Source organism: Galeopterus variegatus, unplaced genomic scaffold (genome assembly GCF_000696425.1).
Source record: "Galeopterus variegatus unplaced genomic scaffold, G_variegatus-3.0.2 Scaffold14490, whole genome shotgun sequence".
NCBI classification, from domain to species: domain Eukaryota; kingdom Metazoa; phylum Chordata; class Mammalia; order Dermoptera; family Cynocephalidae; genus Galeopterus; species Galeopterus variegatus.
The window spans coordinates 1-15,801 of NW_007740601.1; the positions used below are offsets into that span (position 1 = coordinate 1).

A 15,801-nucleotide genomic window follows, 5' to 3' on the forward strand; every position below is an offset into this window, starting at 1 on the left:
AGGGCCATAATAATCATATACATTGTATATTGACAAAATAAAAATTAAAAAAAAAAATTCATGTTAAACTTTTTAGGTATGATTATGAAATTGTGGTTATAATTAAAAACATATAAGTTCTGAAATATTTATGAGCGAAATTATGTGATGTCTGTGATTTGCTCCATTAAAAAAAATCCATGGCAGAGTTGAATAAGGGCATAGATGGCACAAGGATGTACTTAAGTCAATAAATGAAGTGCTGGGTGATGGCTATTTTAGATTCATTCTAGTGTACTCTTGCATATGTTTGAAATTTTCCATTATAAAAAGTAAAACAAAACAAAACAAAAAGATTCTGTGAACTGATCAAAACAATGATTTCTAATGTAAGCATAAATCTGAAATCACAAGGGCTAACATCCAAATTGCAGGTATTGGTTGCAATCAAGAGGCACATTATAGAGTTGACTCTACACTGTATACTCCCAAGCAGCAGAAATGACATAGTTGGTGTAATGACAATAAATGACTTTACCAGCAGATGCTACAAAGGCTAGTTGGTATCAAGGTACATTTTGGATGAATTACAAGAGTTCAACCGAAAAATGAAAAAGATCCATAAAACAGCAAAACCAAAGGTGAATATTTAGTTACCTGATTTTGGAACTGAGAAATGCTTTCAGTTCATAAATGTAATAAAAGAAACCAAAAAAGACAAGATTGGGAGTTTGACTCCATAGAAATACTAATGTCTGTGGCCCACTGGGGGAACACTGGGGTACAGCATGGACAGCTGATCTGCCCTCCAGTCAGCAGAGGATCACTCAGTGGAGACTGGTCAGGAATATAGAACTGCAGGGGGTGCAGTTTCCTGAAAAGACTCAGGCCCAGACCAGAGTTCCCACACAACCCGGTGTACTGGACCTCACAAGATCCAGCAGTGCTTATTAAGTCAACATTTAAAACCTGAGCTGCACAAAAAGCCTTCCCCTAAGAATCAGCAGCAAAGCAGCAATTTAGCTCAATCACAGGGCTCAAGTGCTGGTCCCCACAGGCAGCTCCCCCATTTTAGAAGGAACCAAAGGACAACCAGCTCCCCCATTTTAGAAGGAACCAAAGGACAACAAATTAGTTCCAGTGCAGAGTTTAAGTGGGAGTAGCTAATAATGCAACACAGAACTGAAAGAAAACACAAAAAACCCACAGATCAGAGACAAAGTTCTGATATTGACCAATAAATGCCTAATATCAAAAAGAATACCTATAAAACCTAGAAGAGCTGGAAGCCCCCTGGGCTCCTGAGCCAGGATGAAGGGGCCCTGAGGGCCTCAGCCACATCCCCTTTGATGTCTACATCCAGCCCAGCTATAACAGAGCTGCTGCTGGAAGCCCCTGGGCTTGCAAGCTGGGGTGGGGAGCTGAGGGCCCCAGCCACACCCTCTGACATTTGCATCCAGCACAGTGACATCCAAGGTAATGCCAGAATCCTCCCAGGTCCCCTGCCAGGGGTGGGGGGGGGCGGGGGCCCCAGCCACGACCCCCCCCCCTCCACAACCAGGTCAGTGAAGGAGCCAGCCGTGAGCCAGCCCTGCCCCCACCCCCACCTCTGTACCCCCTCCTCCTGCCCCTCCCCCTCCCACTGCTCTACAACAACATCTTAGAATGTAAAACAATAATAATAATAATAGTAAATAAATCTTAAAAATACTAACATCTGTAAGTAAAAAACACCATTACAAAAATGTAAGAAGCAAGTCACCAGTTGGACTTACTATACAAAAATGCATAAGAAAAAGGTGACAATCTCAGTCTTAAAAATAGAGGATATAAACAGATAATTTTTGTTTGTTTGTTTGTTTTCTCTTAATTTTATTTTGTTGATATACAATGAGGTTGATTATTGTGGCCCATTACCGAAACCCCCATCCCTCCTCCCTAAACAGATAATTTTTAAGGGAGAAATACTTGTGGCCATCAGCCTGTGAAAATGTATGTAATCTCTCTAATGATCAAATAAATAAATATAAAACAATGAGATAATACTTTTCTCCATCAATCTAGAAAACATAATAAAAATGATAACAGAATGAAGAGAACAGAGTAACCAGGCATTCTCATATTTTGCAGAAAGAAGCTAACTGGAACAGCATTTCTGGAAGGTAATTTGACAATATATCTTTAATGCCTTAAAAATTTGAATTCTAGGAATTTATCCTGAGAAAATAATCATTTTTATACAGAATTTCAAGAACATTCATGATTGTTTCAGAAGAGCAGGAAATTTAGCAATGATCTAAGTATCCAATAAGAGGGGATTATCAGGATAAATCATGGCCTGTCCATAACACGTGTTGTAATTCAGCCTGAAAATTCATATAGCAAAGATGATTTTATGACAAAGGTTCATAACTAATGAGCATATAAACTACAAAATTAAAAATAAAAGGTAATCTGGACTGTGTAAAAGGACTATATACTTGATTAGAAAGTAACTGGAAGAGATTGTACGAAAATGATGAGGCATTGTCTAAAGTAGTTATCATTTGGTGGTTGCCTTAGTGTTATTTAAATTTTCCTTTTGTCTTCCTTAATTTTCCACACATATTACAAAGCTCCTATGGATTTTACTGTAGCTTTTTTGTTGTTGTTGTTACATCTGGTCCCATAGATTTTAAGCCAGCAAAATAAACATCTATTTATTATAATGCATGGAGAAAAACCTCCCTAACCATGCCTTGTCCTCAATAATCTTCTTTCCAAGTAGGCTTGATAGATTTGCTGAGGCTTGGGTGTTGGGAGCCGAGATGCAAGTTTGCTAAAAGAGAGTTCATTCTTTTTATCATGGATAAAGAGTACAATTGAAAGATTATAAAAATATTACTCTAGTTTTATAAGTATTAATCTGGGTAGTTATTATTCTTTAAGGGTTCAATTATTACCAGGCTTAATCTCAACAATAACAATGTCTATTGATTAGGATGGTAAGACAGAGAGTAAAAACAATGACTCAAAACCCAGATGTTTTTAGTCCCCTTTCAGCCTCCTTTTTGAGAATCTCCTCCAGAAATAGGTGGTAGGCTCCCTCTTTGTTTTTAAGCAGATCATAAAGGCTTTACACAATAATCTAGACCAAAATTACATTCTTTTAAAGCCCTTTGGAGAACAGAGGTGAAATTACCAAATCAGGGCAACCCACATACTTATCTTTTTCTGTTGTTGGTTGAAGTTGTCAATAATAACACCAATAAAGAGATTCAGAGTGAAGAATGAGCCAAAGATGATAAAAATGATGAAGTAAAGGTACATGCTTCGACTCTCCTCAAACCCCGGCTGATTTTCTTTCTGTTAAGGATTTTTTAAATGAGAGAAAAAAACAATTACCAGAGAAAACATAAATCATCCTAACTTCCTTATCTAGAAGACCAAAGTGTTTCTCAGCAGCAACATCAACTACATAACCTCCTTTTAACCACCATGGCCCCTCAAGAAGCCCCTCTTTCAGTTTCCCCTAGCCCAGCTTCAGTGTTACCATGTGGTAGGGGTTCAGGTGGTGGGGGGCTGGGCTTTTTCTCCTAAGGAATAATCATTCAGGGATTCTAAGAGTGAGAAGTGGCATGATCACATTTGTCTTCTGAAAATGTCTCTAGGATGTCTACATAGATATGTAATTGGAGGGAGCCAGACTGGAGGTGAGGCCACCTGAGTAGGGACATATTCACCTTGGGCAGAGGTGACTAAATGACCAATCATTGTTGAACTACTACATCTTTCATACAGAGCCCACTGTTCTATTTAATCTGTGGTTATGTCCTTTCACTCTTGAATTTCTAATGCATAGCATACCTTCTGATATGTAGATTATCAATACACATAGAATGAATACATGAATAAAAAATGAATAAGCAAGCTCCAGAATGGAACACATTGACTACAACCAAGCTTGCCTAGCTCAAGTTATGATCAAAAGTATCTCAGATCCCTTTTGTCCATGTTCTTTGGAGAGGGAGAGTTTCACATGAAGGAAGTTCAGACAAGAAAACAAAAGGACAAACACTCCCTTCATTTGCCTCTAGAGAACTGTGGGGAAAAGAAACAGAAAGACAGAGAAAATCAGAGCTAGGAATTGTGTGTCCTGATTCTCTTTGGGTCTGCAAATGGGGGTTGGGGTCCAGTAAATTGAAGTGAACATGGAAGGTAAAGAGGGTGTTCTTGCTTTACTTCTGTAATTTTCTGAGAAAAAAACTGCTGTTGGGAAGGCCTGTGATATATTGCTCAGGCAGGCTGACTTAAGGGGTAGCATTATGAGATCTCAAACGTCTCTCAGTTCCTATGTAGCTTGGACGTGGAGTCAGTAGCTATGGGCCTGCCATGATGGGCCATGTAGATAGGGATGGGAGTAGACTGCTGGGCCAGGGCCCTTGTGGAGGATATGGCAGAGAGTCAGTGTTTGAGGCCAAGAGGAGCTGAGACAGAGAATGGTCCATGGTTTGACCAGTTTCAGCTTCAACGTTTGAGATCAGCAAGATGCTCTGTGACTATGCAGACAAGGGCCATCATGCTAGAAGCTGGCATACAACAGCTAGCACACACCAGGAGTGGCATCAGGAGAGGCATCCCTCCATACACCTCCACCCATCTGGCACTCACTCTGGAAGCGTATGTAAGCCACATCTGTCTTCTGCCATACTTCTGCAAAAGCTTTCCTCCCCACCCCTCATCTCTACTTCAAGGCAGATGGATGCCTAAGACAAACTAGGATGTAGGTCACATACTCAAAAAGATAAAAGAAATGAATACATTAATTTCTAAAACACTTCCTTTGTTATAAATTGTAATTATAAAATTACATTATATATAAAACATATAATTATATAATTACATTGTATACATAAATAGAACAGTATAAATTATAATTGTTGTAAATAGTTAAGTACCTGCTATTAACTTTCCAGAAATTTGATTTTATTATCCACACCTAGAATTATGCAAACTCAGATTTGCTGCTATGCACCATCCATAATACCAGTCTATGAATGTATGATAAAAAGTAGAATGGCCGTAAAGACTAATTCTCATCTTCAGTGTTGCAACACTACTCATCCCACCTCTACTGCCACCAGCTCACATGGATTGGACACTTACTATGTATCAGTTTCATTCTTGACTCAACCATCTGCTTACTCAATAGCTTTAGGCAACTCCCTTCCTTCCTATCCCTCAATTTTCCCAACTGGGAAATATAAAATAGACTAGATTGCTTATAGTACTTGTCCAACCTTGGAAATCCATGATTACTTTTTTTAAAAAAAGCTAGAATTCAACAGTTGGCAATCACTAGAGACCCTTCTAGTCTCCAGGGATCCTGGAGCCACGGGAGGGTCTCTATTACTCAGACTTAGTTCAGTCTTAAGGTTTTCCTACAGTTCAAGGCAAGTACCCTTTGAAATTTGGCTTCTGCCTATCTACCCATTTGGAGAAAATGTGAAAAGAAAATCAAGGCATCCTGTGATTCTGTTGCTTTTGGTTCCATCTCCTACATGTGTGGTTTTTCTTGGTTACTGTGGAGAAAGAGGACTGGACTTTAGAGAATACTGGGGTGTCTGATACTCATGGAAGATGCATAAGAACCATTTTTATCAGGCAGTGGAATTTAATAGTATTTTCTCCCAAGGAAAACAAGGCAAAGAACCCTGATTGCTGAAACTACGATGCAGGAAGTTCTGGACTGTCTATATAGTCATGATATCCCTGATTTGACCCTAGAACTTAGAACATGGTAGAACATAGACTCACCCCTCTAGAATCGACAGCTGCATACATAATATCCATCCAGCCCTTAAATGTTGCCTGCAACAAAAGCAGAGAGTCATGAACACAAGTGCAGATTTGCCATTAACAGACACACGCCATGCAAAAGCCCAGTGGGCAGATGTGTATATGATGATGTCCCATCCTACCAGGACAGAGCGTTCAAATAAAAGAACAGTAGAAGGGAATTCAAGAATGTTTGTCTTGGATTTTTTTCTTCTTCATTTAAACGCGATAAAAAAGTTTAAAAACAAAAGAAATTTCTACCTTAACAGTTGCTAGAGAAGCTGTGGTCCAACTTCTGAAGAGAACCTGGTTAAGGCTTTTTCCTGATGCCACATTTGTTTGCACTGCCTTTCCAAAACCTGGCAACTGTGGTTTAAACAGGGAACTGTTCATAATGGCATGACCTATACCCAAGGCTCTGTTGCTCTCTGGCTGGAGCTCTGGAGAGCCAGCAAGGCATCATATAGGACAAGATGAGATGTATAGATCCTTTAAAGGGAATCACTAGGAGGTTGAGGCTCAGTAATCAGCAGAGTTGGAGATGCCCGGTAGGGGACAATACCAGAGGGCATTATCTCCACCATCCACATGAGAAACTAGGATTTCATTCTATTATCTCAAGAGTCACACGTTTTTATTAACTGAAAAACAATCTATGATTCTTTCTACTTTTCTTTCCTCAGAGTGAAAAACATAACAAAAGCACTTACCACCTGCAAGAGAGCGAGGTAAGCCTTCCCCACATTGTCAAAGTTGACCTTCATTTTGACCCAGGAGAAATTCCCACTTTCACATTGGCTTCGGTTTGCAACGATGGTATAATTTATAACTGAGTTTGTATCTGTTCCATTGATGCATCTTTCAAATTTTCCAGAGAAAAAATTTACTCCCAGGATACAAAATATGAGCCAGAAAATGAGGCAGACAAGCAAAACATTCAGAATGGCAGGTATGGCACCTATGAGAGCATTGACCACCACCTTAAGAAAACAAAAGAAAAGAAAAATATAACAGATGAGTAGTTCTCACCAAGCTCTAGATCTTCCCAGGATGGGCCTGATGTGCAGGGCTGGATCTCTTGGAGTTCCATATTTATTCTTCATACCTACCCCATGAGAAGCCCTGCTCTTGGCTCCATATGTAATGAGTCCTTTCTGTTGTCACTGAGGCTAACTTGAGAAGTGCCCTGATGATACATCTGCCCTAGGATTTTGAAGGGAAGCCAGAACCCATCTTGGCTGTCACAGAAACTCTTTTAGGGTGGAGATTTTATCTTAGAATTTTTCCCCACCTCTCAAATTCCAAGTATGGGGCTGCATGGGAAGAAACTCAGGAAAAGCTTGGCAATTTAAGAAAAGCCTGGCCCAAGAAGAGCAGTCAGCATTTCTGCCTTTTCCTATTATGAACTTTTACCCATTCACCTGGAGAATATACCTTCATTCCTTCAAACTGAGACAGTGCTCGAAGAGGCCTCAGTGCTCGTAGGGTTCGGAAGGACTTCAGGTTTTTTAAGTCAGTGAGACTGGTCACAGAGACCTGGTGGGAAGAGAAGCACACATAGTGTACCTGACCTGGTGCCTGTGGAAGCAAGTGAAGGGTTGAGAGCCCTCTTTCTGAGAAGCCTACAGGTCCTGCTGGAAGGGGGAAGGCAGATGAACAGTCCATTTTTCTCCTTGTTTGGCAAAACTACAGTCCACGAAGGTGGGTATGATGCATTTACTGTATTTGTTTAATGAAAGACAAAGGAAAGCTGAGAAACTGTTGTGAATTAAAGAAAACCAAAGAGACATGATGATGATAGATAGTATAGGATCCTGAACTGGATCTTGGATTGGGGCAGGGGGCAGGTGGTGAATAGTTAGAGAGAATTAGTCATAAAGAATCTTGTTGCACAATTGACAAAATTTGAAAATGAATGTGGATTTTAGCATTAAATTATGTGAAATACCCTAACTTTGGTCATTGTATTATGATTGTGTGAGACAATGCCCTTGTTCTTAGGAAATGCACATTAAAATATTTAGGGTAAAAGTGGTGATGAAAATGACAAAGCAAACGGGTGACGTTAATAATTGGTAAATCTGGGAAAAGAGTGTGTGGCGTTCTTTATACTATTCTTGCAACTTTTCTGTAAGTTTGAAACAATACCAAAATAAAAAGTTACAAAGAAAAGATAAATTATTTGTTTGCTAATATTCACCCTAACTCAAATAGCTCCTTTTGGGGGAATTAAATGTAATTTTGTCTCTCAAAATTTTTCCTAATGGGACAGGAGTGACAATGCTGTCACCATGCTGTACAATAGATCTCTTGAATTTATTCCTCCTATCTAACTGTAATTATGTATCATTAGACCAACATCTCTCCAATCTCCCCACCCCCCTAACCACCTCTGGTAACAACCATTCTACTCTCTGTTTCTATGGGATCAACTTTTTTAGATTGCACATATGGGCAAGAACATGCAGTCTATGTCTTTCTGTGCTTGGTTTATTTCACTTAACATAATGACCTCCAGGTTCATCCATGTTGTTGCAAATGACAGGATTTCTTTCTTTTTTATGGCTATTTATTTATAAATAGTATTTATTTATAAATAGTATTTATTTATAAATAGTATGGCTATTTATTTATAAATAGTATTTCTTTGTGTATACATACCATATTTTCTTTATCCATTTACCTGTTGATGGAAAAAGGTTGATTCCATTTCTTGGCTATTGTGAGTGGTGCAGCAATAAAAATGGGAGTGCAGATATCCCTTGGATATACTGATTTCATTTTTTTTGGATATATGCCTTGTAGTGGGATTGCTGAATCATATGTAGTTAATTCTATTTTTAATTTTTAGAGGAACTTCCATACTGTTTTCCATAATGGCTGTACTAATTTACATTCTAACAGTGTATAAGAATTCCTTTTCTCCATATTCTCATCAACACCTGCTATCTTTTATCTTTTTGATAATAGCCATTCTAACAGAAGTGAGATGATATCTCACTGTAATTTTAATTCACATTTCCCTGATGATTAGTGATGTTGAGCATTTTTTATTATACCTGTTGACATCTGTACGTATTCTTTTGAGAAATGTCTATTCATATCTTTTGCCTATTTTTAAATTGAGTTATTTGTTACCTTGCTAGTAAGTTAAGTTCCTTACATATTTTGGATATTAACCACTTATCAAATGTATAATTTGCACATATTTTCTCACATTCTGTAGGTTATCTCTTCACTCTGTTGATTGTTTCCTTTGCTGTGCTGAAGCTTTTTAGTTTCATGGAATCTCATTTGTTTATTTTTGCTTTTGTTGCCTGTATTTTTGAGGTCATATCCAAAAAGTAATTGCCTAGACCAATGTTATGGAGCTTTCCTCCTATGTTTTCTCTTAGGAGTTTTATAGTTTTAGTTCTTACATTTAAGTCTTTAGTCCATTTTGAATTGATTTTTGTATATGAGAGAGATAAGGCTCTAATTTCATTCTTTTACATGTGGATATCCAGTTTTCCAAACATTTATGGAAGAGACTGTCATTTTCCCATTATGCGTTCTTGGCACCTTTGTCCAAAATCAATTGGCTGTATATGTGTGGATTTATTTCTGGGTTCTCTATTCTGTTCCAATGGGCTATGTGTCTGTTTTTATGCTGCTACCATGCTGTTTTTGTTACTATAACTTTGTAGTATATTTTGAAGTTAGGTAGTGTCATGCTTCCAGCTGTGTTCTTTTTGCTCAGGATTGAATTAGCTATTTGGGATGTTTTGTGATTCCATATGAATTTTAGGATTATTTTTTTCTATTTCTGTGAAGAATGTCCTTAGTAGGAATTGCATTAGGTCTGTTGATAGCTTTGAGTAATATAGACATTTTAACAATATTAATTCTTCCAATCCATGAACATGGGATATCTTCCCATTTATTTCTGTCCTGTTCAATTTATTTTTCATCAATGTTTTATAGTTTTCATTGTAGAGAACTTTTACCTCCGTGGTTAATTTTATTCCTAAGTATTTTGGTTTTTGTAGCTACTGTAAATGAAATTGCTGTCTTGATTACTTATTTAGATAGTTTGCTGTTAGTGTATAGAAACACTACTGATTTTTGTATGTTGATTTTGTATTCTGCAACTTCACTGAATTTGTTTATTAGTCCTAAGAGTTTTTTGGTGGAATCTTTAGGGTTTTCTACATATAAGATCATGTAGTCTGCAAACAGGGATAATTTAACTTCCTTCTTTCCAAGTTGGAAGCCTTTTATTTCTTTCTCCTAATTGTTCTGGCTAGGACTTCATTAAAATATCGAATAGAAGTGGCAAAAGTGGAAATCCTTGTCTTTTTTCAGACCTTAGAGTAAAAGCTTTCAAGTTTTCCTTGTTCAGTACAATGTCATCTGTGGGTTTGTCATATATGGCCTTTCTTATGTTGAGGTGCAATCTTTCTATATCTAATTTCTTGCAGGTTTTTATGATGAAGGAGTGTTAAATTTTGTCAAATGCTTTTTCTGCCTCTGTTGGAATGAATATATGGTTTTTGTCCTTCATTCTGTTAATATAAAGTATCAAACTTATTTTCATATGTTGAAACATCCTTGCATCCCTGGGATGAATCCCACCTGATCATGGTGAATGATCTTTTTAATGAGTTGTTGAATTCTGTGCGCTATGTTGAATTTTGTATCTATGTTCGTTAGTGATATTAACCTGTAGTTTTCTTTTTTGTTGTGTCCTTGTCTGATTTTAGTAACAGGGTAATAATGATGGCCTTGTAGAATGAGTTTGGAAGTATTCCCTCCTCTTCAATTATTTGGAAGAGTTTGAAAAGAATTAGTATTACCTCTTCTTTAAATGTTTAGTAGAATTTGGCAGTGAAACCATTCAGCACTGGGCTTTTCTTTAATGGGAGACTTTTATTACTGATTTAATCTCTTCTCATTATTGGCCTGTTCAGATTTTCTATTTCTTCATAATTCAATTTTGGTAGTTTGTATGTGTCCAGGATTTTATGCATTTCTTCTAGGTTATTCAATTTGTTGGCATATAATTGTTCATAATAGTCTGTTATGATACTTAGTATTTTTGTGCTATCAAATGTAGTATCTCCTTTTTAACCTCTGATTTCCTTTGAGTCTTCTCTCTTTTTTTCTTTGTTATTCTAGCTAAAGTTTTGTAAATTTTGTTTATCTTTTCAAAAAACCAACATTTTGTTTCATTGATCTTTTATATTGTTTTTCTAGTCTACATTTCATTTATTTCTGCTCTGATTTTTATTATTTCTTTCCCTCTACTAATTTTGGGCTTAGTTTGTTCTTGTTTTTTTTTAGTTCCTTGAGATGCAGCATTGGGTTGTTTATATAATATCTTTCTTCTTTTTTGATATAGCCATTTATAGCTATAAACATTTCTCTCAGAACTACTTTGCTGTATCCCATAGGTTTTGATATGTTGTGTTTCTGTTTCTTAAATTCCTCTTTTAATTTATTTATTGACCCACAGGAGAATGTTTAATTTCCATGTATTTGTGAATTTTCCAAAGTTCATCCTGTTATTGGTTTCTAGTTTTATACCATCTCATTTTGGTCTGAAAAGATACTTGGTATGACTTTGATGTTCTTAAATTTGTGAAGAGTTGTTTTGTGGCATAACACATGATCTATGACAGAGAATGTTTTATGTACAGTTGCGAAGAATGTGTATTCTGCAGCTGTTGGATAGAATGTTCTGTAGATGTCTGTTAGGTCCATTTGGTCTAGAGTTTTAACCTGATGTCCTTTGTTGATTTTCTGTTTGGATAATCTGTCTGTTGCTAACAATGAAATATTTAAGTTCCCTACTATTATTGTTTTGCAATCTATCTCTCACTTCAGATCTGTTAATATTTGTTTTATATATTTAGGTTTTCTGATGCTGGGTGCATATATATTTATGATTGTTATATGTTGTTGAACTGACACTTTTATCATTATATAATGACCTTTTTGTCTCTTTTACAGTTTTTGACTGAAAGTCTATTTTATCTGATAAAAATATAGCTACTCGGCTCTCCTTTCATTTCTGTTTGCATGGAATACTTTTTGTCATCTTTCCACTCTTAGTCTAAGTGTGTCCTTATAGGTAAAGTGAGTCTCTTGTAGGCAGCATATAGAAGGGTCTTTAAAATTTTTTTTGTCCATTCAGCAACTCTGTGCCTTTTCATTGAATAATTTAATCCATTTGCATTCCAGGTAATTATTGATAGGTAAGCATTTACTACTGCCATTTTCTTAATTGTTTTCTAGTTGTTTTGTAGATCCTTTCTCCCTCTCTTACTGTCTTAGTTTGTGGTTAAGTGATTTTCTCCAGTAGTATTTTTTTTATTCCTTGCTTTTTATATTTTTAGTATATTATAGGATTTTTGCTCTGTGGTTACCATAAGACTTACAAAAAAACATTTTATAGTTATTTCAAGTTTTTTTAAGCTGATAACATCTTAACTTTGATCACGAAATCTCTACACTTTATTTTATTTATTTTTATTTTATATTTTTTGGTGGCTGGCTGGTAGGGGTCTCTCCACTTTAAATCCACTTCCCCCACCCACATTTAAAACTTTTTATGTCACAATTTGCATCTTTTTTTTTTCCTTTTTGTCTTTTTTTACTGGCCGGTAACAGGATTGCAACCCTCGGTGTCGCACCCGTACGGGGGACAGACAACGGGATCGCAACCCTCAGTGTTGCACCCACGCCACGCTCAGCCAGTGAGCGGGAACCGGTCACCACATGGGATCCGAACCCTCGGCGGGAGCGCCGCCGTGCTCCCAAGCAGCGCATTCTCCAGTGCACCACCGGGCCAGCCCACAATTTGCATCTTTTTACATTGCATATTCCTTAACAAATTATTACAGTTATTATTATTTAAAAATTTTTTTTTCCTTTTTGTCTTTTTTTACTGGCCGGTAACAGGATTGCAACCCTCGGTGTCGCACCCGTACGGGGGACAGACAACAGGATCGCAACCCTCAGTGTTGCACCCACGCCACGCTCAGCCAGTGAGCGGGAACCGGTCACCACATGGGATCCGAACCCTCGGCGGGAGCGCCGCCGTGCTCCCAAGCAGCGCATTCTCCAGTGCACCACCGGGCCAGCCCACAATTTGCATCTTTTTACATTGCATATTCCTTAACAAATTATTACAGTTATTATTATTTAAAAATTTTTTTTTCCTTTTTGTCTTTTTTCATGACCGGTAACGGGATCGCAACCCTCGGTGTCGCGCCCGTACCGCGACCGGCAACGGGATCGCAACCCTCGGTGTCACGCCCGCACCGTGCTCAACCAGTGAGCAGACCGGTCTCTATATGGGATCCGAACCCTCGGCAGGAGCGCCGCCGCGCTCCCAAGCGCCGCACTCTACCGAGTGCGCCACTGGGCCGGCCCCTTGTTTTTTAATCTTTATATTAAAAATATGTGATTTGCATACCACCATTACATTATTAGAGTATTCTGAATTTGACTGTGTACTTACTTTTACCAATGAGTTTTACACTTTCAGATGTTTTTGTGTTACTCATTAGAATCCTTTTCTTTCAGCTTGAAAAACTCCCTTTAGCATTTCATGTAAGACAGGTCTGGTGGTGAAATCCCTTTGATCAGCTGGGAAAGTCTTTATCTTTCTTTCATTTATTTATTTTTTTAGGGGAGGTCAAACCATTTTATTGAGAGGTTTGTGGTGGAGAAGGATGGTCCAAGAAGTGCTGAGGAGGACAATGAGATCTTATGTCTTGGCCAGGCCAGGATCTCCCAGCTTTGCAGTTGCTGAAAAGCTCCACCTTATTTTTGAAGGACAGCTTTGCTGCACATAGTATTCTTGGTTGGTAGGTTTTTTTTTTTCCTTTAGCACTTTGAGCATATCATTCCACTCTCTCCTGTCCTGTAAGGTTTCTACTGAGAAGTCTTATGCTAGGTGTATTAGAACACCCTTATATGTTATTGGCTTCTTTTCTCTTAGTGCTCTCAGAATCCTCTCTTTGTCTTTGATCTTTTAAAGTTCTATTATAATATGTCTTGGGGTAGTCTTATTTAAAATATATCTGATTGGAAACCTCTGACCTTCCTGTTCCTAGATATTTATATCTTTCTCCAAATTTATAAAGTTTTCTACTATTATTTCTTTAAATAAGCTCTCTAACCTTTTATCTTTCTCTACTCCCTCTTGAGAACCAATGACTTGTACATTTGCTCTTTTGATGCTATCATATAAATCCTATAAGCTTTCTTCATTCATTTTCATTCTCTTTTTCTCCTCTCACTGTATATTTTCACATAATCTATGTTTAGTTCACAGATTCTTCTGCTTGATCAATTCTGCTGTTGATGCTCCCTATTGAATTTTCATTTTGTGCATTATATTTTTAAGATCCAGGATTTGATTTTTTAAAAAATAATTTTAATCTCTCTGTTAAGTTTCTCATTCTGGTCACTTATGGTTTTCCTTATATTGTTGAATTGTTTTTCCATGCTTTCTTGAAGTTTGTTGAGTTTCCTTAAAACAGCTGTTTTGAATTATTTGTCAGGCAGTTTATACATCTTCATCTCTTTAGTGCCAGTCACTGGCACCATATTTTGTCCATTTTGTGATGGCATGTTTCCCTGATTGTTCTTGATCCTTGTGGTTGTGCATTGATATCTGAGTATCGTGAAAGTAGGTATTTATTCCAGTCTGGGAATGTTTTTAAACAGTAAGCCTGTCCAGAGATTCTGGGCAGGTTTCAGGTGTAATCCCTAAGCCTGTGACCACTGCATTTGTTGCAGTGCTAGGGGGCACCCTAAGACTGGGACCACCATGGCTGATGCAGCACTAGGCTGGAATCCTGTGATTGCCAAGGCTAGTACAGTGTTGGGGTACACCTAAATCCCATGGCTGCTGAAGTCAGTGCAGCACTGGGATGTGCCTGAAGCCCATGGTTACTAGGCTTGACTGTCACTGGGTTATTCAGAGCCCAAGATCACTGTAAGTTACCTGGTGGTGGTGCAGGACAGAACTAAAGTTCATCTTTCAGGGGCTACAGTTTCCTGTCTGGTGCTGGGGTGGGTCTAGAGCCTCAGTCTGCAGATACTGACCAGGAGTAAAGGGCCATGTGATTCTGCTTGTTGCTGGGTTTTACTGTAGTGGGCTCAGTGTTGAGGTCTAAGTCAAAGTCCTATGTTTACTTCCCTCTCTTTCCCCCAAGCAGATGGTATCTTTCTTCATATTGTATAGCCTGAGGTTTGGCAAGTGGTGACACTGGTAATATAAAACTGTACTTCCTACCCTCTTCAATGCATTTTTCCTTAATATTATTCTATAACCAGGTACTGTAATCCCTAATCTGGATTCCTTAACTTTTACAAAGGTATTTTTGTGCATGGATATTGTTCAAATAGATATTTATGCAGGTGGGTGAGGGGGAAGGATCACTGTAGAGTCCTATTCTGCCACCTTGCTGTACCCTCCTCTCAAAGATCTAAAATGTTTTTTATTTATAATAGCTTTTATTTGTAATAGAATTGCATGTTGGGGGAGTTATTTAAGCAGTTTTTTTTTTCTACTTTGCTGTTAGCCAGAGGGCAAAGAATGGCAAAGCTTAGCAGTTCTTCCAGCTTTACCAAATCATTGTCATCATTACTGGGAAAAAGTGTTCCTATAGGGACATTATACACCTTTCCACCTGGAAACTTTCCCCTGTGTCTGTTCCACCAAACCTGGAGGCATCAGTGAGGCACTCACATAAAAACACCCACATTGTTTCCCGCTCCACTGCACTCTTCAAATGGGAAGTCTTCTGCTACTTTTATCATTTTTTTTTTCTATCTAACTTGGATTTTTCACTCTGCACTGTTTTTGAAATCCACAATGTTGATATATATTCTTACAATTTGCTCCTTTTTTTTTCTTTTTTGTCTTTTTTACTGACCAGTAACAGGATCGCAACCCTCGGTGTCGCGCCCGTACCAGGGACCGACAACGGGATCGCAACCCTCGGTGTC

At 37.9% G+C, this 15,801-nt stretch overlaps 1 protein-coding gene across 1 annotated transcript in view; it reads right to left on the reverse strand.

The window, feature by feature from the left end:
* Positions 1 to 3,182: 3,182 nt before the first annotated feature.
* Positions 3,183 to 15,801, reverse strand: part of LOC103581979 (sodium channel protein type 11 subunit alpha-like) — a gene marked incomplete at both ends in the record, with an annotated part of 23,547 nt that continues 10,928 nt past the window's right edge. The window contains 4 exons of the mRNA XM_008563673.1: positions 3,183 to 3,320; positions 5,772 to 5,829; positions 6,507 to 6,776; positions 7,231 to 7,332. Of these exons, the coding sequence (XP_008561895.1) occupies positions 3,183 to 3,320; positions 5,772 to 5,829; positions 6,507 to 6,776; positions 7,231 to 7,332 (568 nt within the window). The remainder of the gene's footprint in view (positions 3,321 to 5,771; positions 5,830 to 6,506; positions 6,777 to 7,230; positions 7,333 to 15,801) is intronic.